Raw genomic sequence first — 26732 nt, forward strand, 5'->3', positions numbered from 1 at the left:
AGATATGGGCAAAGGGCGCCTCTCCTTTTTCCCCACACAAGGGAGTCAGGCCCCACCACATTTGCCTTGATGCATGAAGTCCAGAGGGTGCCCCTTGCCCATTGGAAAGTGCAAGGGCAGAGGTGGAACCTATTGTATCCTATCCATGGCTGTTCTAGGCTGTCTGGTAAGCCAGCGGCAGCGGCAGCAGCCTTAGAGGAAGGACACCAGAAATGCAGCATGTGTAGAGTGACCCATCCCGTCATACCCTCCCAGTCATCAGCAGAAGGTTATCTCCCTAACTGTTGTGATTAATAGGCGCTGTCTGATAAAGAAATTTCTGCTGGTAGCGATTCAGGGCTGATTTCATAGTCAGTAATGGGCACTAATGCACTTGTCACAACTGATGCCAGTTCTTTTCTAAGCTCTACCTGTAGCCTACTGGGTGACCTTTGGCAAGCCACTTTTCCTTGCCATGTCTTAGTTTCCCAACTGTAAAATGAGAATAACAAGATTGACCTCCTTTGTTCAGTGCTTTGAGATCTATGGAGGAATGCTAGCTATTATGATTTTTCTTTTTGCCCTACTCCCTGTTCAGACAATAAAAGCAAACAAAATTCCTTCCAGATTCCATCTTGTTTCCAGGCCAGTCATGCTTTTGCGGTTGCAAGCACAGCAAGGAAAATATTTAAAATTAAAATATTTACAGGCTTCAAAGCCAACCTTCTGCAAAGTCACTCCCTGTGAACACCAGATGATTAGCCTTCTGCATGCTGGGCACACACTGTTGGTTAGAAGCCCATACATCATGCTGCCAAAGGCAACAAAAGTCCAACTCAGTCTTTTACATAATATTGTTAAGTCAGCAAAAACTGGACACAAATATCCTGGGACAAACTGAGACACTGAGGTTGAAAGAACTGCAATAGGCGATGTCAGGAGTTTGCTGAGATCACAGACTAACATGATGACAACCTGACAGCTTCTAAAAACAGAAGGATTCTTTATAGCTGAAGTCATTGATTGGGGGATCACTGGGGATTTCTGATGGATTCATGGGATAAGATTACTGCTTCCTTCTTAGAAATTCATAAAATCATAGAAAATTAGGGTTGGAAGGGATCTCAGGAGGTCATCTAGTCCAAACCCCTGCTCAAAGCAGGACCATCCCCAACTAGATCATTCCAACCAGGGCTTTGTTGAGCTGGGTCTTAAAAACTGCCAAGAATGCAAATTGCACCACCTCTCTAGGTAATGTGTTCCAGTGCTTTACCACCCTCCTAGTGAGAAAGATTTTCCTAATATCCAACCTAAACTTTCCTTGTTGCAACTTGAGACCACTGCCCCTTGTTCTGTCATCTGTCACCGCTGAGAACAGTCCAGCTCCATCCTCTTTGTAACCCCCCTTCAGGTAGCTGAAGGCTGCTATTAAATCCCCCCTCAGTCTTTTCTTCTGCAGACTAAATAAGCCCAGTTCCCTCAGCCTCTCCTCACAAGTCATGTGCTTCAGCCCCCTAACCATTTCCACTGCCGTCTGTTGGACTCTCTTCAACTTGGCCACATCCTTTCTGAATTGTTTACCTGGGGGGGGGGGGGTCACTAAATGGGAGAGGTGTAAGGACAACTAGCTGGGCTGCAAGGACAGAACTTTATCATTGTGACAGCCATACCCCCTGGCTCCTGCTAATGTGGGATTCATGAGGATACTGCTGGGACCTCATCATCCTGATTCTGGTCATAGAGGATGACCTAGGTAATAATGTGTCTGAAGCCTCCACTGGCTTCAATCAAACCCCAAATATAACCTGGGACTGTGACAGAGATTTGTGCTTTCCCTCCCCTCTCTGATGTGTCCTTTTCTTTTCTCCCCTTATTTTCCTTTCCTTCCTGTCTTGCTCCTTTTGCCTTCTGTTTAATGAAAGTTTGACTTCACCAGCCAAGGCTCTTTTTTTCCACTAGAGCTAGGAAGCCACAACCAACAAGACAGCTGAAAGTCATGCCATAATCCATCCAGCACTGCTACGAGTTTGCCAGTTGTAGTATAACAAAGGTGGGAGAAGATGGGGTACCAGCCCCGGGCACTGACTTACAGGAGGTACAAGATTGGTAGAAGCTGCCACTGCCAGCCTATTGCCACCACTGCCCAAGGTGCAAACACTGTTATACCTCTATTTGTCAGGTCTTTCACCCGTAATGAAACTACATATTAGGGTCAACATTGGGCAGAAACAGAACCATCTGCCTTTGCTGTTCTTTCCTATCCCCTTTTGTGTCCTTTTGACTTCTTTTGCCTTTACAGGAACGGACTCAGACTTTGACACCTGCAGTAACAAGAGACTGAACAGCTAATCCCCCTCTCTTTCTCCCCAAAAGAACTGTTCCTGCCTCCTGAAAGTTTGTCAGACAGGAGGCCTTCCATATAAAAACTCTCAGCAGCAAAAAAAGAAGGGAATAAAGGATATTGTTAAAATACAAGGCTTACTCGATACTTTGCATTTAAACTGTTTTGCCTCTTTTCCCTTCTTTCCATGTATCTCTAATAAAAAGTTATTACACAAAATTAATGGGGTTTGTTACCATAGTTGAAGGCAGGCTGAAGTCTCTACCTGAAATCCCAAACCGCAGTTCACTGTTTGGTGTAGACTAGATGAGTTCTCAAGGTCCCTTCCCACCTTACGTATGATTTTGTGTGTCATACAGCTATGAGGTCACAGTAACACCTGTGGCTTATTTATTCTAGCAAAACTAACCCAATAGCTCTCCAGCCTTGGTGGAAGTCAAACTGAGCCTGGGGAATGGGGGAACCTGCTACACCTGCTGGACAGGTGGGTCAGCATTTCCATAGATACATGCAGCCCATCCCTTCTCTGGCTCCTGAGAACCTACAGCCACTCCTCTGTAGCATGCTGTAAGGAGCAGCTTCCCATATCCTCTGCCTTTCCACCCACCCCAAGGTGGAGTCAGGATTTGTCACTGAGACACAGCTGAAGAAATCTGATTTAGAGTTACAACTGCTTGCTTCGCAGCCAACCATAGTTTCTTGCTACATAGCTAACTCTGTGCCAAGGAGCTAAGCTGCATCTACTAGGAGACAGTCATGTTCATATCAAATGGCTATTACAGCCCCCCTCGTGCCACAGCTGCCTTTCCTCAAGGACCTGGACTTCTGATGGCCCCAGCGAGATCTGGGAACATCTGAGACTAGGTCTCTATTCACACTGGACATGTCTACACATTCATTAATGCTTAATGCCTAGTGCACATTAACTTTAGTACTTTTAAAAGGAAGTAATAAATAAATGTGTAGTAGGCTGCCCTACTGTGCATTAGCATGATCACACACTTTTTTGTGATGGTTAATGTGCAGCAGACTAATGTTACTGTGCATTAGCATAATAGCAGTTTTTGCCATGACGCTGTAATGCATGTATACTGTGCATTAAACATCTTGTGTAGATGTGCCCACTGAGTAGCACCTGAACCCCCACAATAAACAAGGGGTCTCACAAAATAAGGTGTTGATGGGTGTGAGAAAGGAGAGCCACTCTCTGGGCCTTAGTTTGCCTGGCTGCTCTTCCCCTTCCTAAAACTGAAAGCACCCCCAAACCTACCTAGCAGATCTGATGTCCTCATGGTACCATTTGGGTTTGGAATGAGTTGGCCAGAGCTTCCTGGGAAGAGCAACTCTCCAGGTGTTTCTCTTTCTCCTCCCCCAGAACCTGCTCATTTTAGTTTGCAGGTGCTCCTGCTCTCCAGCTGCTAGGCTCAGGCCCTGTTGCTGAAGCTTGCAGTGAGTTCCCATTTGTCATCACTTACTGCATCTTTCCCAGTGCTGACCATGCTCATCTTCAGTAGTGGGGAAACCTCAGGGCACAACAGGTTTAGATGTTGCCTCCACCTTAACCTTCCCAGGGGTTATGGAAGGATAATAGTCCACTCTTACTTGCACAGTCCCCTAGAGTGCTGCGACCAGATTTAAACCTGAAGGAGATGCAATGAAACATAGGTGAATTGATCACTCGGACATTTTTACAGTCCTCCTGCCAACCTGAAGTTGAGTTACTCGGTCATTGCGCAGTGAAGTACACACCTACTGAGCCTCCTAGCGGTTCAATAGATAGACTTTCACTGGAACGTGATGCTGGTCAGTCCATCAGGGTGCTCTCTGAAAATTCCCTCTGAAGATCCCACAACTTCCACTCTGAACTTAGGATAGAGACATCTCAGACTCCTGGATGTGTAATGGCTGGTGAATGTAAAGACTGAAATGTAATCCTTGGTATTCATTTTATGCTTACCCATGGTTCAAAGCAACAATAGCTATCAAGCTGAAACCAGACAGGAGGCTTCCAATTATGAGTTCTTTGGCTGTCCCTCTAAGTTTTTGTTTTTGGGTTTTGGGATCTACATTTTATTGTTGTTGTCATACCTCACACAGGCTTTTGTTGAGACTGGGTAACCTCCAGCAAGTCAGGCTGGGCTCTTCCAGAAGTTCTGAGGAGATGAAGCCAGCCTACTCTGACTAGACGAATGTGCTTGAAATCCTGGCTTTGGCCCACCCTGACTAAAACACCATCATGGAAGGCAGATGGAACAAAAGTGATTTAAAAGAAGGAAATTCAACCCTTGTCCACAAGGAAATTTAAACTCAAAGAGGAGACCTCACCATCATGGCTGGGATCTGCACAGCTTCTCTGACACTAGAAACCTTCCTTCCCCTCAAATACTTCAAGGTCCCAATACAAGGAGACTCTAAAGCTGTGACAAGCCATATAAGCATTTTCAAAGAATAACAGACTGACCTCAGAGGTTGTAAGGAGTGACCTAGAAACCACTATACAAAGAACAAGCAAAAGGGAATGTTATGTGACAAATGCCCATCTGCAATGATAAGGAAGAGACAGTCTTAGATAAAGGAGGCTTGAAAACAAAAGCAGAATCAGAGTACTGGGTCAAAGAGCTCATTAAAACACTAAAAATCACGCCCCTAGGTGGGGAAAAAGTATGCTAATGAAACATACATGTATGTAAATGAGATACATGGCTAAAACACAGGTATAGAGACATGCTCAGTAAAGAACTTCTTGCGTCACTCTTTACAACCAATCAGCAAACAAATACGCTGGTGAGAACTTGAAAACTCCTGTATAAAAGATGCTTAGTGGTAGTGATCTGGTGTGCTTGTTACGTGAAATTATTCCGCTCGCACCTTTGATTGCTAGCAATAAACCTTCTTTATACTTTCACCCCTGGTATCTTTATTGGCCTTTGCATACTGGGCACAATCCCAGACTTGAGCTGGGGCTCAACAAGGTGAGTACAATTTTCCCCCTTGAAGGAATCCACCGTGTCTGGGGTTTGCTCTTCTGTATCTGTTCTTGGTGGCAGGTTGCTATGTTGCATGATGCCATCTCTGTCCTCTCTCTCTTTCCTACCTATGCTGGCATGGATTTTCCTCATTCCTTTTTGATTAGACCTCAGATTCATGACAGTTTGAAGAAGGTTCACACTCTTTCTCTTCCAATCCCTCTTGTTTTGGATCTATGGTAGAAAATACCACTCAGTTTCATTGATGTCTCCTTTGTCACATTGGAGGCAACAAGGCCTGCCAGGAGTTTGGGAAGAGGTGGGAAAAGGAGCCATTATTATCATAAAGTCAGTCTATAGGATAGACTGTTGTTACATTCTAACTTATTACAGTCATAGCGGATATGGTAACAAGCTCTAAGGATGGGGGAGAGCACTGGATGTGATATGTCTTGATTTTACCAAGGCTTTGGATGCTGTCTCCCACAGCATTGTCATTAATAAGCTGAGGGAATACAAATGAAACTAGATGAGGTGAATACTTAACTGTTCAAAACATCAAGCTCAATGAGTAGTTATCAATCACTCAATGTCTAGTTGGGAGACAGCATCAAGTGAGGTTCCCTAGGGGCCTGTTTTGGGTCTGATTTTGTTTAACATCTTCATTTATAATTTGAAGGATGGGATTAAGGGCATGCATAGCAAATTTGTGGAAGTATCCCAGTTGGGTAGATACAGAATGACCTGGAGAAACAGGAGAAATGGTCTAAAATCAATCAGATGAAATTCAGTAAGGACAAGTGCAAAGTCCTGCACTAACAATAGAATAACTGCATGAACAAATACAGATTGGGGAATGATTGGCTAGGCTATAGTGCTATAAGGAATGTCCTGGAGGTTGGTGGACCATAAGATGAATATGAGCCAATGTTGTACCTTTGGTGGAACAAAAGTCAACAGCATACTGAGTTCTATTAATAGGAGTGTCATTTGCAAATCAAGGGAAATGATTCTTCTGCTCTACTTGGTGCTGGTGAGGCCTCACTTGGAATATCTGTTTCTTGTTTTAGGCCCCACACTTCAAGAAAGATGTGGAAAGATTAGAAATAGTCCAGTGGGGGCAACAAAAACAATTCAAGGCCTGGAAAATATGACTTATGAGAAAAGGTTGAAAGAGCTAGGATTACTTAGTTTTGAAAAGACAAGACTGAGGGGGGATCTGGTAACAATCTTCAAATGCCTGAAGGGCAATTACAAAGAGGATGGCGAGAGACTAGTCTGTATGGCGACAGGGGACAAAACTAGGAGCAATGGCCTCAAACTGCAGATGATGAAATTTAGACTGGAGATTAGGTAGAACTTCCTCACTATGAGTGTGGTTAAGCACTGAAACAGGCCACCTAGAAAGGTTGTGAATTCTTCATACCTGGATGTTTTCAAGAGCAGGTTAGACAGACCCTTGAGTGGTTTGGTTTGGTCTGGTCTGGTCTGGTCAGAGGATGATCCTGCCCTTAGCACAGGGCTGGATTAGATGACCTCATGAACTCCCTTTTAGCCATACTTTCCTATGATCCGACATGCATTACTGACATGCCCAGTGGGCCCCGTCAGCCCTCATAGTTCCATTGTATTGGCTGCTCTATAATTACAGTGAGAGGAATTCTTCTTTTCTGCAAAGCCTACGGTCTCAGTAGACGAGATAGACAAACAATAGAAAGAGGGGAAAAAAATCACCGAGAGGGTACGAAGCTTTCCCCAGGTCACAGGGCATGTCATGGGCTGAACTGGGAACAGAACCCAAGTCTCTTATCCATCCAGTGCTCTATCCACTGGAGAACACAGCCTTCCTGAATTCCAATCTATAACCAGAGCAAAACCCAAAAATGAGCACTGACAGAAGTAACTTTTGAAACATTCCTAAGCATAATAGTCTTGGAGACATTTCAAAAGGAGATTGTTTTAGGCAGAGACACCTGTGCAGCCTCCTATAGTGCCCTCCAATTGAAATGCTTCAAAACTGCTGTGGCTGCACGGAGATGCAACTCCCCAGCCAGAAGGCTGCAGCAACACTTCCCTGTTCCACTACAGGGTAGGGAGTGTGGACAGCACTGGACTGGAGAGGTAAGTAGGAGTCTGGAGAGGAAGGCAGGGGCTCCCCATTCATTTCCTCACCAACTCTGGGCCAGAGAGATGGGTAGAGCATTAAGTGTACTGGTTACTCTCAAGCTGCACATTCACCATGGGATTTTTGGGTGCCCAGAAAAACTATTCAATCTACCTTGACCTAATTATTCCCTGCTTTCTGTACTCATGAATTCTTGTGCAATGTGGGTAAGCTGGAATCCCCCTTAGCCTCTTGCACATTGTGTTCAGATGTTAATAAGTATGCGAAAGTAAATAGGGTAAATTGTTGGTCTCCTTGTTTAAACAGCCTACTTAAAAGTGATTCTTCTGCCTTGTAACATGGGGTGCTGACAGACACGCAGTTCCCTGCAGTAATTCATGATGCTTCACAAAAATTGCCATGAGTTACAGCAACTCCCCTCCCAACCCAAGAGACATTCACTGTTTGGCTGAGGGGGAAAAGGGGTGGAAGTCAAGCTCTACTTTGCAGCAGATCCATTGGAAACAGCCTACATGTCTGTAGCCTCTCCCCACTAGACCCTGCTAGGTAGGGGTCCTTCACCCCAGCTTGTGCTGCAGTCCTGGGTGAACATGTAAATGCTGCACCCGGGAGCAATAAACTGTGGCGTGAACTGTACTGGAGTTTATTGCATCACATTAATATCATATATAGATGCACTCAGTGTTTTCCTGTTTAGCTCAGCAAAAATCAAATCTGGCCATACAAACCTGTCTTTAGACGAGGTTAAACCAGAATTTATATTATTTTAGTTATACATTTACAGCAATGATGTACAGTTCCTTTCTTTATACAATAGAGGATATATAAAGGACATAGGCACTTATGCTTAGGCCTCAAACACGTTCCTTACAAACGCAGGAGGCAGCATAGTTGTAGAGGAGCCTCAGAAGGAACAAAACAGCTGTTCTTAAGCAGAGTTTTCAAGCTAAAAGGTATATTTACTTTAACTTATACCATAGGCAACTGGTAGGGGGGCACAGGGTGGCACGTGCCCTCCGAGATTGGCCGCTGTTGCAAACTTCTGTGGGCAGCCGCCATTCGCCACCCCTTCCCCCTGTGCTGCCAACACCGTCACCAGCTTCTGCAGGTGGTTGCCGCTTGCCACCACTGGCTTCTGCAGATGGTCACCACTTCCCACCCCACCCCACCACTGCCAACACCGCTGCCAACTTCTACGGGTGGTTGCCAATAGCCACGGTCCCCCCTCTCCACCCCACGGCTTTTGCGGGTGGTCACCGCTCACCACCCCAATGCTGACATCCACACACTGTGCCCCCTCAATTTCAGGAGGCACCAGTCACCCATGCCTTATACTTAGGCAAAGCAGGAGAAGCATCCTGGCGAAAAGAAAATATACAGACCATACAAATCATAGTAAGTTTAAATTTCTGATCCTTTATTACAAATAAAGTTCTGGGACACCAGAACCATTGTCACAGCACACTGAAAAATATACATTATATATGTTTGAGAATGAATCTGTATTCCCATTCCTGGTGAGAAATCACATGGAGACAAAACCAAGGACGAGCTGAAAAACATTATGTCATTTACCACATTCAGGTGGAATACATATAAATTCCCTATAGATTGATAGCATCACATAGCTGCTGGGTAGGGTATCTTAAAGTTGCCTTTACTTCTGTTTGGGGCAGAGAGGCTGGAGAGGGGACAATAGCTCTCCACCTCCACAGTAATATACATGGCATGGTCACTGCAATAAATAATGCACTCTTTATAAACACAAAGGGTAACTAGCTTTGAGCACATACCGGTCTGATTCACAATGGGTCTTGCACTAAGGTGAGCTGCCTCAAGAATGTAGAACAAGTACATTTCTAACTATCTTCTAGCATGGAAATTGATGGCATTTGTGGGGGATAACAGTGTTGGCAAATTCCAGCATGCATGATGCTCATTGGTAAATGGGCTGCGTGCTTTTCTTTCTATGCATTTCAGTAGCACTAGGGGTCCCAACCCAATCAGGGTTTCAGAATGCCAGGCACTATAGAGACATACAATTAAGAACTGTTTCTGCTCCCAGAAGCACACAGTTTCAAGAGACACAAGATATAGGAAGGAACATAAAAGACAACAGGGGAACAGGAAGACAAGGGACAGCAACAGGAATGTGAGGAGGTGCTGACAGTCCTAGCTAAAGGCATCTGTAGGAGGCCTCAGAGTGTCTTCACCATTGTCATTAGGCAGTTTGGTTTGGTCAGTATAGGTAACTCTTAAGAGAACAGTAACTGTTAACTTGTGGGGTGCTCCCTGCAAAAGGGGCACCATAGAAGAAGGTTCAAATATTCTTGTGAAACAAAAGGATGATACTGGCAAGGCAAAGCAGAGCAAGAAGTGACCAAGTGCAGTGGATAAGCCACTGGATAAGAAAAGAGAGTTAAACTGTGAAGACCCTTGAAGGACAAGAATTTTGTATCCAATGGGTGAAGGAGGGGGGTCCTGAGGAGTGGCTCAAAGGAGGCAGTATGTGGTTGTGTTAAAATAAAAAACAAGATGCCTGCATCGCTCCTACAACCAGCACCAAGAACATTTCATTTCGAGGCCATGATCTTTGCTAAAGAAAACATCTCTCAAAGCTCTCATCTACTGTCAGCCTTGTAAGACCTGATCTTTGATTCCATCTAAAATTAGCTGGCTTATATCAATGCGGCAGAGCACAATAAAAAGTTAAAAACATTGATCCCCAGATAGAGAAATTGGCACTGCTTAGACAGGAAGCAATGTTACATAACAGAAGGAATTGAGTTGCATAGTCCCCAGAGCTGAGCAACTATCATGCACCATGTGTTGAACGGATCAGGATGTTTAGTACTGCTATGTGCATTTCAGAAGAAAAACAAGGAACTTAATCCACTAAGCTAACAGTGTTGGGCTGAGTAGTGAAACACTTTATTTTCAAGCTTTCACAGTATTACAAAGTGAGGTCAGTTAAAAAAAAAAAAATCAGAGCGTACAGTATTGACCTTTGGAATTAAACACACTTAAAAAACTGTTAAAAGGAACTGGATGTCAGCATCATAATTTAAGCCACATTTTCTTTTATGTGAATACAATAAAGTCCCCAACATCAGACAGACTGTTCCTGAGCTAAGCATAGGAACAGAAAGCAGAGAGAAAATATCTCAGACATCCTGACAAGCCCCATAATCTGAGGTTGCCATTGTCCCTGCTGTAAATTAGAGTACCTTCAAGGTTGCTCTAACCCAGTGATTCTTAACTAGGCTGCCTTGGTATCCTGGGGTGCCTTGAGATCCATTCAAAGGTGCCACAAGTACCACACAATGTTAGCACTGTTAGGTGTACAGACATGATTCACAAGATAAACCCAGAGATTTCAAATAGGAATTGTGTGCATTAAAAACATTTGGACCTGTGGTGGTTTTTCTGAGTTCTCTGCAGCAGAAGATTTATTTTATTATTTTCACTTGTTTTTTGACTATAGAAAAACAAGGAGCTGCCATCTTCCATGGGTGGCCTGAGTCCAAAAAAGGCTGAGAACCACTGTTCTAAGGTGAGAAGACACAGAACAATAGACTCCAGCCTGCCCCCTCCTTCCTTTTCTCAACCCCGCCATTGGGAATGGGATGAAGTTGGGGGGAGGGGGAGGGGGTAAGAGGTAGGAAAAAGGAAGAGGGAATACCCTTACAGATTGCTTCCCCAGGCTGACTTTTATGCCACCATAGTGATTTTACTAAACTGGGAAACCAGCTCCTATTTTTCTATAATCCACCATCTTCTAGCAAGGTATCTAAAGTTACTACCTTTGTACAAGAGTAGGTTAGTCAACCAGAGGGTGAAGGCACCGACTAGTACGAATCAGAATAGGTCTTTTAAGTTCATACCAAACATTTTAAGTAATGATTAAAAGACATGAGTTATGCTGCAGGTAAAGGTCAAACAAATTAACATCCAGGCTTGTTAAAGGGATGTCTTCAAACTTAAAAAAAAGGAAAAAAAAAAAAAAAGGAAAAGCATACTACTCTTGGAAATGTTGCTTTCAAGCTTAATCAGTGGCATGCATGACTGCTGTCACGGAATGAGTCCTGTACATGCAACAGTACTTTGCACAGTTGGGTTTACTTTCCCCAGTCCACACAAGCAGGTGAAAAGCAAAGCATTTAACAAATAAACTTAATCTAAAACAACAAAAACTGGCAAGGAGCAAAGCCCAAACTACTTTAATTCACTTTCCACATTGACTAGTTTATACTCCCACAGTTGCCTTTCCTCTGAGAATGGCTGATGGACTCACAGTTCATTTAACGCTTCCTAATGTCACACAGGAAGATATCTGTAGAGATTAGTTAACAACCACAATTACTTTCATAGCCATAACTTCCCATTCTTTCAAAAAGGGCCACGAGGACAAGGTCAACTAGATCTGAATTCCATGATTTGCTTGACAGCCTCCATCGGCTTTCTAAGCTGGGTAAAGAATGGAGCAGTATTGACATCTGTAGTGGAAGTTCTGCAGTATCACAGATTTCTGCAGTATCAATCTATTTGATAGTGTGGCCTGCAAGATTCCATCAGCTAATTTTGAAGCATTAAGGGGGAAAATCTGTCATGCAACAGGGGAGAAAAAAAAAAAAGACAGAAATGTGAGTGTAAAACCTTAGAAGGCAGCTGACACTCAGAAGCAAGTGCACACAGCACTACTTTAAAAATCAGTGTTGAACCAAGTTAGAAATCTCAAGTGGACAATACTTCAAAAACACAGAATATCTCTGAATTACAGGGGAGAAAACCTGGGTAACAAGCTCTCTATAATCATTACTCCAAGAAAGAAACCAATTAGCTATTTACCATCATTTGCTATAGTTATACCAAAATAACAGTTTACAGAATAGAAGCAGGACACCATGCACCCTCCTTTCCAGACCAAAGATCACTACATTTTCTAATTTTCCTTCTGTTTCAGCAGTTTTTTCTTTTCCTTCAAATATCGTTCATTTTGGAATTAATCTGTGCCAAAGGACACTTAAGATATAGAATAAAGCCTGACACACTGAAATGCTTAGCTGGGAGACTATATACCGTAACATCGTGGACCAATACATCTTTGTAGTTACAAGTCCTTTAGACCACTGCTTCTCAAAGTGGTGGTCCACAGACCGGTCGCCGGTCCACAGCAAGTTGCCAGGAAAGAAAGAAATATATTTTCAGAAGCATAACATCAATATGTCATAGCGTCACAGTTCATACGTTCCAACACTCCAGGTGATGTCACATCGTGCGAGGTGAGGAAAGAGAAAGAAACAGCCGGTTGCACATTTGTGTAGCTCTGTTACACGCAGTTGCTGCCACCAGCTGAACCAGGCACCAGTCCCTGGCCCACTGGAAAAAAAATTGCCGGTCCGCCACATCAGATAGTTTGAGAAGCACTGCTTTAGATTGTATTTATCTCCAGTCCAGAAAATGTTCTACAAACAAATTGATACCAATGTATATCTTCAAAGTCAAATACGTGATATTCAGGGGAACTTGCACTTGATTGTTATTTTTATCATGATATTCCCCATTATCTCTAGACAAGGGGTGCCATACTGGATCACAGGAAAGCAGGGCTAGGAGGGACCTCACAAAATCATTTAGTCTAGACCTCTGCTGAAGACAGAATCATCACTTACTGAACTATCCCAGCCTAGTATCTATCCAATCTGCTCTTGAAAATTTCTAGGGATGGAGTTCCCACAACTTCCCTGGGTAGCTTGTTACAATGCTTAATGACCCTCAGAGTCAGAGAGGTCCTCCTAATCTCCAATCTAAACTTTCTAAACTGCAGCTTGAATCCAAAATTCCTAGTCCTGTCCCCTGAGGCCCAAGAGAAAAGCCCATCTCCATCCTCATTTTACTCATCCTTCATGTGTTTGAAAAGTGTTATCAAATCCCTCGTGAGCATTCTTTTCTCCAGACTAAATAACCCTAGCTCATTCAGCCTTTCCTCATAAGCCTTACAGGAATAGGGAGAAAAGCAGAGGCAGAGCAGCGAAGGCACCTCACTGACCCCAAAGCCAGGGGTCTGAACCTCAATCTAGTTTTGTGCCAAAGGTCATCCCCTAGTAGACCCAACCATAAAGAGACACTGGTCATCCAGGCTGAGGAGTTACAGGGGCTGGATAGGATGCAGGCCATGTCACATCCTTGGGCTGTGTCTGTTATACAACCTGACATGTTTAACTGGCCCACTGAGCTGCTGGTGTGGAGAGACCTTTAATGTTTCTGATATAGGAAAGAGACTGTTCTCCTGGGTCAGTCATAAAGGACACAGTAAAGCATGTGATTCTTCTTCCCTTTAAACTCAAACTTATGCCAATCTTTCTTCCAGAACTCTGGATAAATTAAACTGGAGGCAGGTGCCTAAATACCTTTTAAAAATCTGGCTTTTAACAATACAATTTCTCTTTTATTTCAGATATGGTCTTGCTCTTCTCTCACCAAAAGAATAAGCTTTGTACTAAGTATTTCCTCAGCACTGATAATGCAAAGATAGTGATTAGCTTTTTTTAGCAGAGGTCCCTCATACCCAAAAGATCTTTTGACTTTTGCTCTATGGAAATATTTTTGCCCTCTCTGGCTATTATTGCTTAATTTTGATCCCTTACCCTTACATATTTATATTCTTTCTTAAATGTTCATATAGTCCACCTTTGAGGTGGCAATGTTAGAAACAATGCATCTAAATTTCACAGAGTTGTTTGGTCATGTTAGTCTGAAGTCAGGCAGGCAGCACTGATTAGTTTTTAAGGTGCCACCCTGCCCTTATCATGTAAGAACAAGCCCATGTACTCAAGCATGTAAACACCTTTTGCAGAGATACAGAACTGAGGGAAGTGCTGGTATAATTAGAATTTATTTCTAAATAATAGCAATTCTAGCACTTAAAGTAGCTCTTTTTATATTTTCGATCACAACATGCTTCACAAAGGAGATCCACATCTCAATTTTACACATGAAAAGTCTGGATAGTGTGCTCACGAATAGCTTGAATTATTATTTGCATATTGTTTGCCTCGTGACTACAGGCAAGAGTAACTAGTGAATATACAGGGGAATCTTCTCTGCCTACGACAGAGGGAACATGTGAAGGTGGGCTCAGCTTTAGCAGCTGTTAGGCAAAACTTATCTAGCTTACTGCATCACACTGCATGTTGACCAAAGGAGAAGGCACACGCACATGCTCCAGCTATGTACACTCATTATGCACTTCAGTAAACCCCATTCAGACACTTTATTTCCCCTAAAATTGCCAAAGTACTCACAGCAGGAAGGCTGCACTTTTCTAGCCAGTCTTCCCCTGATGCAACAAGAATCTATAATTTACTGAAGGTAGGAGGTCAGATCAGCAAGCTGCTCAAGAAGGAGAACAAATGTGATGCCAAAACCTTGGCAATCTCAAGTCAGAGGAAGAAGTGCATGGAAAGCATCCACAAAGAGGCAGAGTCTCTCAAGTCAAACTGGACAGAAGCTGCTACAAGGCACATGCACACTATCACAGTCAGCCACAGCAGCACCTATCAGTTAAGTATATTTACAGTACACAGAAAGACAAGTCACATCTATGTTTATACTGTATGTGCTAGTACTTTGGCTACGCAACAGGCACACTGTGCCATATGCCATTTGACAGCTTTGCTCCTGACTACAGATCCTACTGGTGTGTGTTCTTAAGGAAATAAGAATGGGCTGCTTGGCTGGTGTGCAAATCTCCCTCAGACTTCCCCAGCACCGGGAGATAAGGAATAATCTCATTCTGGAATGGTCAGTGCTATCATATGGGCTAGTACATGCTTCAGCCCTGCAGCATGTTAAGGGAGCAAGGATGGCACCAACTATACCTTTCCAATTGGACTCACTTCCTCCAGCTAAAGTGAAACATGGCTGGTATCATCAGCCTTGCTGATTGAATGAGGCCTATGATGCACTTTCATCTAGTCCTGTCCATGCTCTCTGTTCACAGTGAGAAACATTAGACCACAAGCGGTTTCCTTTTCATGGCGGCCCTCAGTGACTCCACAGTGCAAAGAGAGCAGGGGCACTGAGGGGTGACAGCCAGAAATACTCCACCACACTGTACTGCATGTAACCCATGATTAACCCAAAGGCCACATCTGTCACGTTGTGCCTGCCCAGCATGACTCTGGAGATGCCGACGATGACAGCCCACAGTACCACCAGTACCCGCAGAGGGATGGCCAACACCAGATGGTGCAGAACGAATCTGCACACCATAGCAGCTCTGGTAGCATGGCCTGATGGGAAGGAGTATTTGTCCACAGAAACGGTGACAAACATGTCCATCTTGTTGTGAGTGGGGCGCCTTCTCCTCACAAGCCCTTTCACCACCGCCACCAGGACTAGATCCAGCAACAAAGCTAGGAGACAACAGCAAAAAACAAATACAAAAAGTTCCCATTAAAACAAGGACACTGAATTATTACAAAAAAAAAACCAAAACAAAACAAAACAAAAAAAAACCCCATCTATACATTCAGTGTCACAAAAATTAGCCAGGGATAAAACGGCAGCTATTGAAACCCACTGTCAATGTAATAATCAGAGTATCTAGTTAAATAGTATGATTACCGACTCCTGGCACACATGAGCCTCCTGAATCGGGGGGGGGGCGGCACCTGCAGAAGCCACTGATGGCAGCAGCCCTGTCAGGAGGGGCACCAGCCCTGCCAACAGCGTCGGTGTCAGCCATTGGGGGGGGCAGTGGTCCCATGGGGGGGGGGCACGTGCACCCCTTACCAGTCCCCTATGCTGCCACATGACAACATATGTACGTTAACAATATTGTGGGCACCCTCCAGCTGTGCATGTACCTGAGATTCATGCATTGGTGCCTGCTTTCAGCCCAGTTCCTTTTACTGATTCATACACAGCCCGCAAACTCTGGGCCTTTGAAATCAAATGAAGTAAACCCATATATACCTCAATATGTCTAAAGACTTCCCTACTCAGAGCAACATTTTATCTTCTTATATGACACAGGGCCCAAACCAACCACTTTTCAGAAGGTACTGGAAAGGTTAATACTGCAAACTGCTTCCTGGCTTGCTGTTTCTCCTACAAAGGCCACCCTAGCCTTAGATTTGCACTAATACATCATTGGGTTTGTACTTTAACTGCAGATCACCAAAAAATACCCCAGACACACTATATTTTTTTTGCTGTCAGGGAAAAACAATTTATATTTGGAGGATGCTACTTCCATCCCAAGATCCTCTTTATTCTCTTGCATTTCCTTCCTTTCCTCAGAGGTATCACAACAGAGAGACTCTGGGGTACCCCATGAAAGCTTCATGAGATCGATTCTTAGTCGGCATAAGCCCCTCTGGAAAGAAAGAGCTTTAGCAGGAATCTGCTAAATCTAGTGAGTGTCAGAGGCGTGGGCAGATCCAGGAGCCAGGTTTAGAAGTCTGGGTCACTACAACCTCTGCTTTTGCAGACAATCACAGGACTAAAACAGAACTCATTCATTTGGTAGGAGCTGCCCAGGCTGAAGAGTTTTTATTTAACTAATAAATAATTTTGAAGTGATATTTTTCTTGATTTTTCAAATTTCTTTCCAGTGTCTACCCAAATGTACCTGAACACTCCACCCACTAAGCCCAGAGCACTAGGCCACATTCCATCGCTGCCAGCTTTCCATGCTTGTGGTCTGTGCCCTCTACCATCCTGTCCTCATGTCCGAACTAGACACCAAGTGACAAGACATGTTTGGCGAGGACTAGGGTCCCCAGCGGACAACCATATATTTCACCCTGATCTTGTGAGCAACCAAGGATGTAGCCGTTGGCTCCTCCACAGAGCCATCACCATGTATCTGGCGTGGTTTACAGATGCCCCTAATGTCTGCCTCCTCTGGGAGCAGAGGGAGACCCTGACAGACGCCTACCTGGAGTGCGTCAGGCTGCAACCCCTTCACCGCCTCCTCCAGAGTTTCTGGCTGCATTTCTCTCTGCACCTTTTCATTTACACACTCCCCAGCTGTGGCCCCACCAAGTCCTGGGACCACCTGGTCAACCTCCTCCTAGCCCTGGCTAAGCTCATGAGCCATCTGACCAGGAAGGAGGCTTTGGCTGAGACCACAGGACCGCCTCATGTCCACAGGCTCTTTGGGCTCATTCAATGACAGGCTGAGAGCCCTGGGGCTCTTTAGCCTGGAAAAGCGCAGGCTCAGGGGTGATCTGATGGCCACCTATAAGTTTATCGGGGGTGACCACCAGTATCTGGGGGAACGTTTGTTCACCAGAGCGCCCCGAGGGATGACGACTAGGTCGAATGGTCATAAACTACAACAAGACCATTTCAGGCTGGACATAAGGAAGAATTTCTTTACTGTCCGAGCCCCCAAGGTCTGGAACAGCCTGCCACCACAGGTGGTTCAAGCGCCTACACTGAACACCTTCAAGAGCAAACTGGATGCTCATCTTGCTGGGATCCTATGACCCCAGCTGACTTCCTGCCCTTTGGGCAGGGGGCTGGACTCGATGATCTTCCGAGGTCCCTTCCAGCCCTAATGTCTATGAAAGCTATGAAATCTATGAAGGGCTGGGCACTGTCCGGTGAGCTCTGCTCATGATATGCTCATTATAAACCTTTGATCCTCACTCCCATCCGCATTTTGTTCTTATTTGTCTCAAGTAATCACTTATATGACCCTAGTGGCCCTCATCACCCAGGGTGGTGTATAACTCTAATTGATGGGCTTTGGTTCACTGTCCCAGTGGCTTATCAAAAGGCCTAACCTTAGCCAAGCTTGTGACCTGTCAGTGCAGGAAGAAGGCTCCGGCTGGGAGACCACCCAGAGCCTGCAGGGCTGCTTTCCTGTGCCTTGTCTGTTGAGGTTTCCAGGCAGAGTTTCACCAAGCAGTATCCACTGGCCCCTTGGACTTGCTGGGGGGCCAGCAGGCACCGGCTGGTGTGCTCTGCTCAGTGCCCCCCTCGGCGCACTTGTCATGAAGCCGTGACCCTCATTCCTGCCCCTGCTTTGTTCTTATCCGCCCCCAGCAAACCAGTGAGTTGCCCTCAGTGGCCCTCATCACAGGGGCTCAGAGCTGTACTTGGCAGGCTCTGGCCCACGGCACATCAGAAGGCCGGCCTGAGCCCCCCGCCCCAGACACTCTCTCAGCCCGCGCAGCCCAGGACACATCAACCCCTGCCTCGCCGGGCCCCAGCACTCACCGAAGAGCAGGTTGAGCAGCACCTCGCGGCCGGGCGAGCTGTCGCTGCGGCAGAGCCCGTAGGCGGTGCCGAGCAGCCAGGGGATGCCGTGGCCGGACACCTCGATGACCTTCATGAGCGGCCGGGCGCTGCCCCATGCCGAGCCCTCGCGGGCGCACACGCCGAGCCGCTTGGAGGCCCACAGGTCGATGGCCAGCAGCGAGCGCAGCGCGATGCCCGTGAACGACGGGTTCAGCTTCATGCAGTCCTCCTCCGGCAGCGGCGGCCCCGGCGCAGGCCCGGGCCCGGGCCCCGGCGCGGCGGACGCCTCCCGGCGGCGGGACGGGCTGTCCGGGGTGCCCGGGCCCCGCGGGCTCACGAGCGACAAGAACTCGGGCCGGCCCGCGCCCGCTACCGCTCGCCGCTCGCGGCTGCCTCGGGGGCTCGGCATGGCTGCACCGGCCGCCGCCGCGACTTCCGCTTCCGCCTTCGTCACGTGGTCGCGGCGCCCCGGCCGGCTGCCATGGCAACCGGGGAGGCGCGGGGGGAGGGGCGCAGCCCGGAGACAGCGGCCCCTATGGGCGGCCCCGACCGGACCGGACCAGGGCTCTCGGTGTGTGCGGCTCCCCACGACTCAGGGCAGTGGGCCGCCTCTGGGGAGCGGTGGCCATTCACACAGCCACCCTCCCCCTGCCATTTCCCACCCCCATGTGGCGGGTTGGAGTGAGGCCGGACACCCGCGCGGGTCACGACCCCTTCCCCACAGCGGGACTGCGGTCGGGCCGTGCCCCCCTCCCCCCCGCGGGGCCAGGTCAGACGCCCGCCTCTGCCCCCCACGGGGCTGGGTCAAGACCCCTTCCCTTGCAGGGCCAGGCTGCCCCCTGCCCCTTTCTGCGCAGTCAGTTGCCCAGGTGCTGGATCGGGATCACGGGCCAGATCTGGTCTGGTGATGCGGCACTGCCCATCCAGCCCGCTGGGCTGCAAGGCTGAGCACAGCTGCAGGAGAGGATTCCTCCTTCCCCAGGAAACGCGCCGCTCTCGTAACACATCTCTGCAATGGACCCTTCTGCACTGCCTCATTCCGAGGAGCCGCACTGCCGCAAGCCAACGCTGCTCGTGTGTGGGGAGCCAGGGGGGCTGCTGCGGTGGCAGCGGCCCGGCTCGGGTACCTCCACCCACCCGCGTGGGGAGGGCAGGGGAAGAGAAGACGGGGCAGGGTGGGGAGAACGAAGCACTGAGTCTGGCCAGGACGTCCCGGAGTGAATTTCTCAAGGCGGTTTGGGCATCAAGGGGCAACAGTTTTCTTCCATGCATGCCATTTCATGGAAAGGTAGCTCTGCGGCATCGTGGCCGGGAGCTCAGCACCCCAGGCAGGGGCCTTGGATTGTCTCTGAGTGCAAACACATGTGAATAAAAGTAGGCAGAAGGCGTCAGAAGGTCCTTCTGACAGTGATGGAAAAGGGTTTGCATTGGTGGAAACAGGCAGGCACTTCTCCAATGAATCCATGTCTGTTGGTGGTGGATTGGTGCTTGGAGATTGCTCAGGTGAAGGGTTGTCAGTAGGAGACCGTCCACGCAGCTGGTCCACATGACATCTCCAAACTTGTCCGTCATCAGTCTGGACTGTATATGATACGGGTCCTGTGGTGCTTACAATTTTAGATTGAACCCACTGTGGGCCTGTCCCGTAGTTCTGAGCAAACACGGTCTCTGGTGGAACAAAAAAACATAAAGTACCAGATGCCAATGTGGAGTCCAACTCCTTTTCTTTCCGAAACTGCATGTCTCTCACAAGGTCTGGGTTAACACAGTCAAGGCATGTCTTGAGACAATGACCCATAAGAAGCTCTGATGGGCTGGACCCTGTTGTAGGGCAAAGAATTGCATGTTGAGCAAACAGAAATCTGGCCAGTCTGGTAGGCCAGTCTCCTACAACAGTTCTTTTCAGCGAATCTTTTGTAGTCTGCACCATTCGCTCAGCTTGCCTATTGGCCTGTGGTCTGCACGGAGCAATGGTAACAGTCCGAATGAGGTTGTGGCTGCCAAAACCTTGGAACTCTGCTGAGGTGAGTGTGCTGCCATTATCAGTGTAGCAGAAAGCCCCCTTCTCCTCTTGCCTGCATTTGCTCTCCCCTCTTTGGATATGTTTCTCTTTTTCTACCTTTTCTTCCTTCCTCTCTCTTTCACTTTAAGATAAGGAATTGTGTTTTAAAATTTGTATGTGTGCATTTTGTATCTCCCCTTGTAGTTTGGTATTTTTATCTATTTGTGTGCCATGGCATTTGTAGCTTATATTTTATACTCCTCACCTTCCAACTTTCAACTAAATGTGTTTTAGTAAGTTATACATTGTAACATTGTTAACAAGGGCAGGAATCAAACTGCCCTTCCTTGTATCAGGCTGGCCTGTGAAAGAGTGAGTGAATCAGTGATTGAATGTGTAACATGGAAGCAGACAGCAATTATCACCTGGAAGCTGAACTCAATAGAAGACAATGTAACAATCGGGAAATCTCTAAACATCACTGATCAAGGGCTAGAAGCCCTGGCCTGACTTAATCAACACCAGAGACCAACTTTTGGGCTGAGTATCTCCAGATCAACTGCTCCCAGAGCCCTATTCTAAATTCATCAACGGACTCCCAAACCTGCACGTACATGCGGATGACCCCTGGGGCTGACAGATGCTGTCCAGTAGCCACCGAGGGGGGGGGGGGAAGTCCCATGAGGGTCAATGACCCCTGGATTGAGCAAACCAGAAAACTGGGGAGTCACCAAAGTCTGCCAGGGACTGATAAAAGGCAGTGAAAAGTGACCCTCAGTGGTGCCCTCTTGATCTCCAACTCGACCAGACCTGTCCAGCCAGAAGGACCAGCCGGCGACCCCCTTCTGGAAGATAACACCACGCTGAAAGAAGCCTCAACGACAGACTCCAGCGCTTGTAGGATAGGTATACCTGACTCTGTAGCCTGTTACTGTGTGTGTGTATATGTGTGCATGTGTGTGTGTGTGGGAACCAGCCCCAAGGTTTATGATTACAGTGTTTCAATCCACCTAATAAACTAGAATTTTAAGGATCCCGAGCTGGACATTTGTAGCCAACATCAGAAGTGATAGTGTTGGGCACCCCATGGGTTGCAAACAGCTGATGGAGAGCTGTTATAGTGGCAGTTGATGTAAGAGTTGAGACAGTAATCAAGCCATTTTGAGTATGAGTCAACAACAATTAAAAAGTTCTTACTTTGAAAAGGGCCAGTAAAATCAATGTGGATGCGTGACCAGGGTTTCTTTTTCATTTCCCAAGGGAATACTGGTGCCTTCGGTGGATTATCATGGGTTGCTTGACAAATGCTGTACTCCCTCACAACCCTTTCTATGTCATTGTCCATACCTGGCCACCATACATAACTTCTAGCCAGCACTTTCATCTTTACAATGTCTGGGTGTGCTGCATGCAGTGTTGTCAGTATGAGTTGGTGTTCTGCTTCTGGAATTACGACACGATTTCCCCACAAGAAACAACCCTCGCGAGCAGACAGCTCATGCTGATGTGATGCAAATGGCTTGAATTCCTCAGCCAGTTTGTCTGCAGGCCAGTCCCTCCACACCCAGTTGAGGACACAGGCAAGGATAGGGTCTTTTGCAACCATCCTTGCTATCTGATCAGCCTGAAGAGGGGCTTCTGGCATGGATTCCAGTATGAGGACTTCCACTGGTGGAGGAGTAGCACAATCAGGTATTTGTAGTGGTAGGCAGCTCAATGTATCAACATTTGCAATGGTTTTCCCAGGTTTGTACACAAGTGTATAGTCATATGCGTTTAGCATGATGTTGCATACAGGGAGACAAACTAGGAGGAGTTGGTTTGTCCATAGTAAAAATTCCAAGAAGGGGTTTGTGGTCCATTCAGATTTCAAATTTGCGGCCATAAATGTAATTATGAAATTTTTAAACTCCTGCAATGATTGCCAATGCTTGTTTATCAATCTGTGCATAGTTCCTCTTGGATGAAGTCATTGTTCTTGAGTAAAAAGCAATGGGTGCGTCTGTGCCATCAGGCAATGTGTGACTAAGGACAGAGCTGACACCAAATGGCGAGGCATCACAAGTACTAGATACTGGCTTCTGCTCATCGTAATGAACAAGGACAGAGTCTGATGTCAGCAACTTCCTGATGCCCTGAAAGGCTTTGTTGTGCTGTCAAGTCCACTTCCACTGAGCTCCTTTATCCTGTTAGTGATGAAGTGACTCTGCTATGGTGGCTTTGTCTTTCAAGAAGATGTGATAAAAATTGAGAAGTCCTAAAAATGCTTGAAGATCCTGTCTGCATTTTGGTATAGGGGCATCATGTATTGCTTTTACCTTGTCTGCAACTGAGTGAATGCCAGAAGCATCGATCTGATATCCCAGAAAGTTGATACTGGAAACTCCCAGTTGACATTTCTCTCTTTTTACTCTGATACCTGCTTTATCGAATCTCTGTAAAACTTCTCTGAGTCTCTCAGTGAGTTTCTCTCTAGACGGCCCCATGATCAACACATCATCAAAGTATGGAACAACCCTGGGAATTCCTGCTAACATTTTCTCCACGAACCGCTGGAAAATTCCTGGTGCCACAGAAATTCCCAACCGGAGGTGCTTGATGCAGAACGCTCCCCGGTGTGCAATTATTGTTTGGGCCTCGGCAGACTTGTCATGCACTATCAATTGCTGATAGGCTTGAGTGAGGTCCGGTTTGTCAAAAACCTTCCCTTCTGCAAGAACAGACAGTAACTGGTTAATGGCAGGCACTGGGTGCGGGTCCTGCTTGCCTCAGCTATCTCATCTGCTATGCCTTCATTGGCCTTTTGGCCCCATTTAAAAAAAATGAAATCTCTGCAGGGTAGCAGATGGCCTTGGTCAAAAATGTGCCTTCAGCAGGGCAATTAGTTCAGCATAAGACTTAGTGTTTGGCAAGGCAGGTGCTGTGAGGGAACGAACAATGGCAACTGTTTTGGTACCACAGACTGTCAGGAGGATTGCCTGCTTCTGTGCTGGGTTTTCCACTTTGTTGCCTTCCAGGTAATAGGATAGTCTCTCAGCATAAGAGTCCCAAGAAGCCGGCTGGCTCACATCAAATGCTTCTATGTGACCCAATGCGGCCATTTATCTAACATGAGCCGTATTAGAGAGAAAAGAAGAAGGAGAAGAAGAAAAAAACTTCCCTCTGATCACAAAACACAGCCTGGTCTCAGAATGTCGTCCCACAATCTAGGGGGATCTTCTCAGCAAAGGATCCCATCCTTGTAGCCAGATGAAATGTTGTGAGTTCAGCAACGCACTGTGGACACTGCTGTGTTGAACTAACAGTCATTTATTATTATAACTCTCTGGAAACATATCCAGGAGGGATCTTAACAGTTGCCCTCACTATATGTATGCAGAGCTTATACTTGGTTTGCCTCTGACTGGACCCAGCCCAGTCCTGTGGAAGGAGAACCAAGAAAGCCTCTCGCTCCTTATGGCAGAGAGCAGGGAGTCCCCAGAGCTGCAAAACTGCCACAAGCAACTGAACCTGCAGTGCTGAGCACGAGGGCTTTGGCCTTAAAGGGACAGTGCAAGGAAATGCAATAAGACACCACAACCATCAGAACTGGTACTTTGTGCTTTCTCCTCCTCCCATGCTTCAGGGAAGACAAGTTGCAAAATTGAGGCTGCAGAGCAGTGCGAGCAGGAAGGGGTGAAGCCAGATTCCCACTTCAATGCTTCCAAAGAAATTCCTGCAATGCTAAGTCATAATGTAGGGCTTTCACTCTACCAAGAGAGATGGCATGCAAATGTGGCCCAAGGGTGTCAACAGGAGCACAGCTTCCAGGCTATCTATGCTGTCAAAGGGAGTCAGAACAAAGAGATCATGTGAAAGAGCAGGCTTAGAACACTGTCACATTTAAGCCAGTATGATCACCATTTAGCACTCAAGCATGCTCATCTCTCCCCACAAAGAGAACATGTTTGGCTCTACTGACATTGCTATGCTTTCTCTCAGGATAATTTTTCTGCCAGAGCCAACTGTTTCATTAAAGCAGGAGAACACTGGGTCAAAAAGGAGAAAAAAGGAACTACAGGTAAATCAACAGAAAGTTGCTGAACAATCACCTGGCCTCTGTCAAGTCACTGACTGATCACAGGATACGCTTGGCTTACATCAGTTAAATAGTTGCAGATGCAATGTAATGACTAAAACCTGATAGCAATTTTTTCACACAATCACCACATTTTTAGATACATTCTCTTTATTTCAGCCAGGGTAACCTCTGCACAGCACCATTAGGGATAGGTAAAGGACAAGTGGTCCTAATTGCAAATCTGACATGGTCAAATAAGGACAGCCTTTCTCAAATCACTTTATCTAAAGTCTTGCTCTTAAAATCTTCCTGCAAATGGTTAAGCATGGCCAACAAATAAAATATTCCTCAGTTGCTTAGAATAGCTGTTCCATTTCCTAATGGATCTTAGCCCAAGCTGAAGTAGCTATCAAATCTCCTTACAACAGATTTCAGATTTCCTAAAAGCTTATATATACATTTGAGGTAAACATGTACAAGCAACATAATCAGGAAGAACTTCTGGTGGTCTATAACCTAGGCCTCCATATTCTTTAGACTTTAAGCCAGAGATTTTCTTAGCAGTAGGTCCTGAGATTTACTGGGGAGAAAAAAAGAGGCCCTTGGTTTCCTAATATGTAAAGGAGGCAGATACAATATCCCAAGGGCAATCATGTTGGACAGAGGCACCGAGGCAGAATTTCTATCTTGTAAAAAAATAATGATAGGAGTCCTCTATTTTTGCCATCACTCTGCTACTTATCTCCTTCTCAAGGCCTCTTCCCAAGTCTTGGCTCCAGTATGCCTTATCTGACAAAATCCTAGCCCTAATAATTTGATATGATCTATCTCCAGCACTCTTCATATTTCATTCATACAGGGGAAGTCCAAATCAGCATCACTGACTCTGTAGTCAGAAAGGCCTGTTCTTCAAATTTGGCTGAGCTCTAATGGTGCTCTCAGAGCCACACAAAACATACGTGGAGTCCAGGGGCTGATCCAGATGGGGTGCAGTGGCACAGCTGTACCCACTTCTTAGGACTGGAGTATACTGTGGGAGCCTCCAGGGACTTTTTAAAGTCCCTAAAGCAGGTTAAAATCCCACCTTACTTCCCCTTCATGCTCAAAAGCATGTCCCTACCCCTCCCCTTCCCTCCTCTGCCCCTGTCACTGATGCTTTCTCCACTCCCCCAGGGCCAGGGAAATTCCAGTCCCCTTGCACTCATACCAAGAAATAAAATGCTTCCAAATAGGAGCTATTTTGGGGCACAAAAGGTGTTTGAAATGTTTCAATTGTTACTTCTGTCCACGCCCTGTGAGAACAGGAGAAAAGGTGGAGTACAATGACTGAGCTCAAGGCTTTGGTGCTTTGAGAACAGGTGTGCTAGGATAGTTCCTCTCCCCAAATACCTGGTCCAGTTCTTAGACCTCCAGCGGGACCAGTGGGGAAGCCCCATGATGAAAATCAACAGTGAGGGGGATTAACTGATAGTTTTGGTAGATATACGGGTGCCAACTCAGTGACTAATATGCAGGATCCATGGAGAACTGCTCTCAGAGGAAAAGGTAGGTTTTGCAGTTGGTTCAATAAAAGATATCATGAAAAAAGCCCTGCTTATTACATTTTCTTTGAACATTATGGTGAAAACAACACTCCAGCCCTACTCAGAGGTCAAGTTTTTCAAACTTTAGATGGTTTCTCAGGAAAGATCAACAAAGCACCAAAGAATAAAAAACTGGAATATGACAAAGAGAGTAAAAGAGCACAGTTTAATGAACACAAGTGGAATACAACCCATTCTTGGAAAGCACATGCAACTGAAGGACAATTTAACAATATATTTTTGCAAACGGTACTTTTTGGGTATGGTCACGAGATGGCGCCAAAAGAGTAGCCCTGTGGCCCAGGAACCATGCCTTCTGTAGTGTGTAGAGAGTTTAGGGAGCATTACAGTCTCTGAAGACCTGAAAAGTGATGTGCTGAGAATGTGAGAGTGGTATCTAGGGGTGTTGTACAGTTAAAC

General features: G+C 46.2%; 1 protein-coding gene across 2 annotated transcripts in view; it reads right to left on the reverse strand.

The window, feature by feature from the left end:
* Positions 1-19070, reverse strand: part of LOC106737209 (flavin-containing monooxygenase 5) — a 60787-nt gene extending 41717 nt beyond the window's left edge. The window contains exon 1 of one of the 2 annotated variants that reach the window (XM_014605184.3): positions 18647-19070. In XM_014605184.3, coding sequence (XP_014460670.2) covers positions 18647-18887 — 241 coding nt within the window. In that variant the 5' untranslated portion in view covers positions 18888-19070. The remainder of the gene's footprint in view (positions 1-18646) is intronic. The other variant, XM_014605178.3, reaches the window with a different exon arrangement.
* Positions 19071-26732: the final 7662 nt, after the last annotated feature.

The sequence above is a fragment of the Alligator mississippiensis genome, chromosome 5, assembly GCF_030867095.1.
Source record: "Alligator mississippiensis isolate rAllMis1 chromosome 5, rAllMis1, whole genome shotgun sequence".
Lineage (NCBI taxonomy): Eukaryota > Metazoa > Chordata > Crocodylia > Alligatoridae > Alligator > Alligator mississippiensis.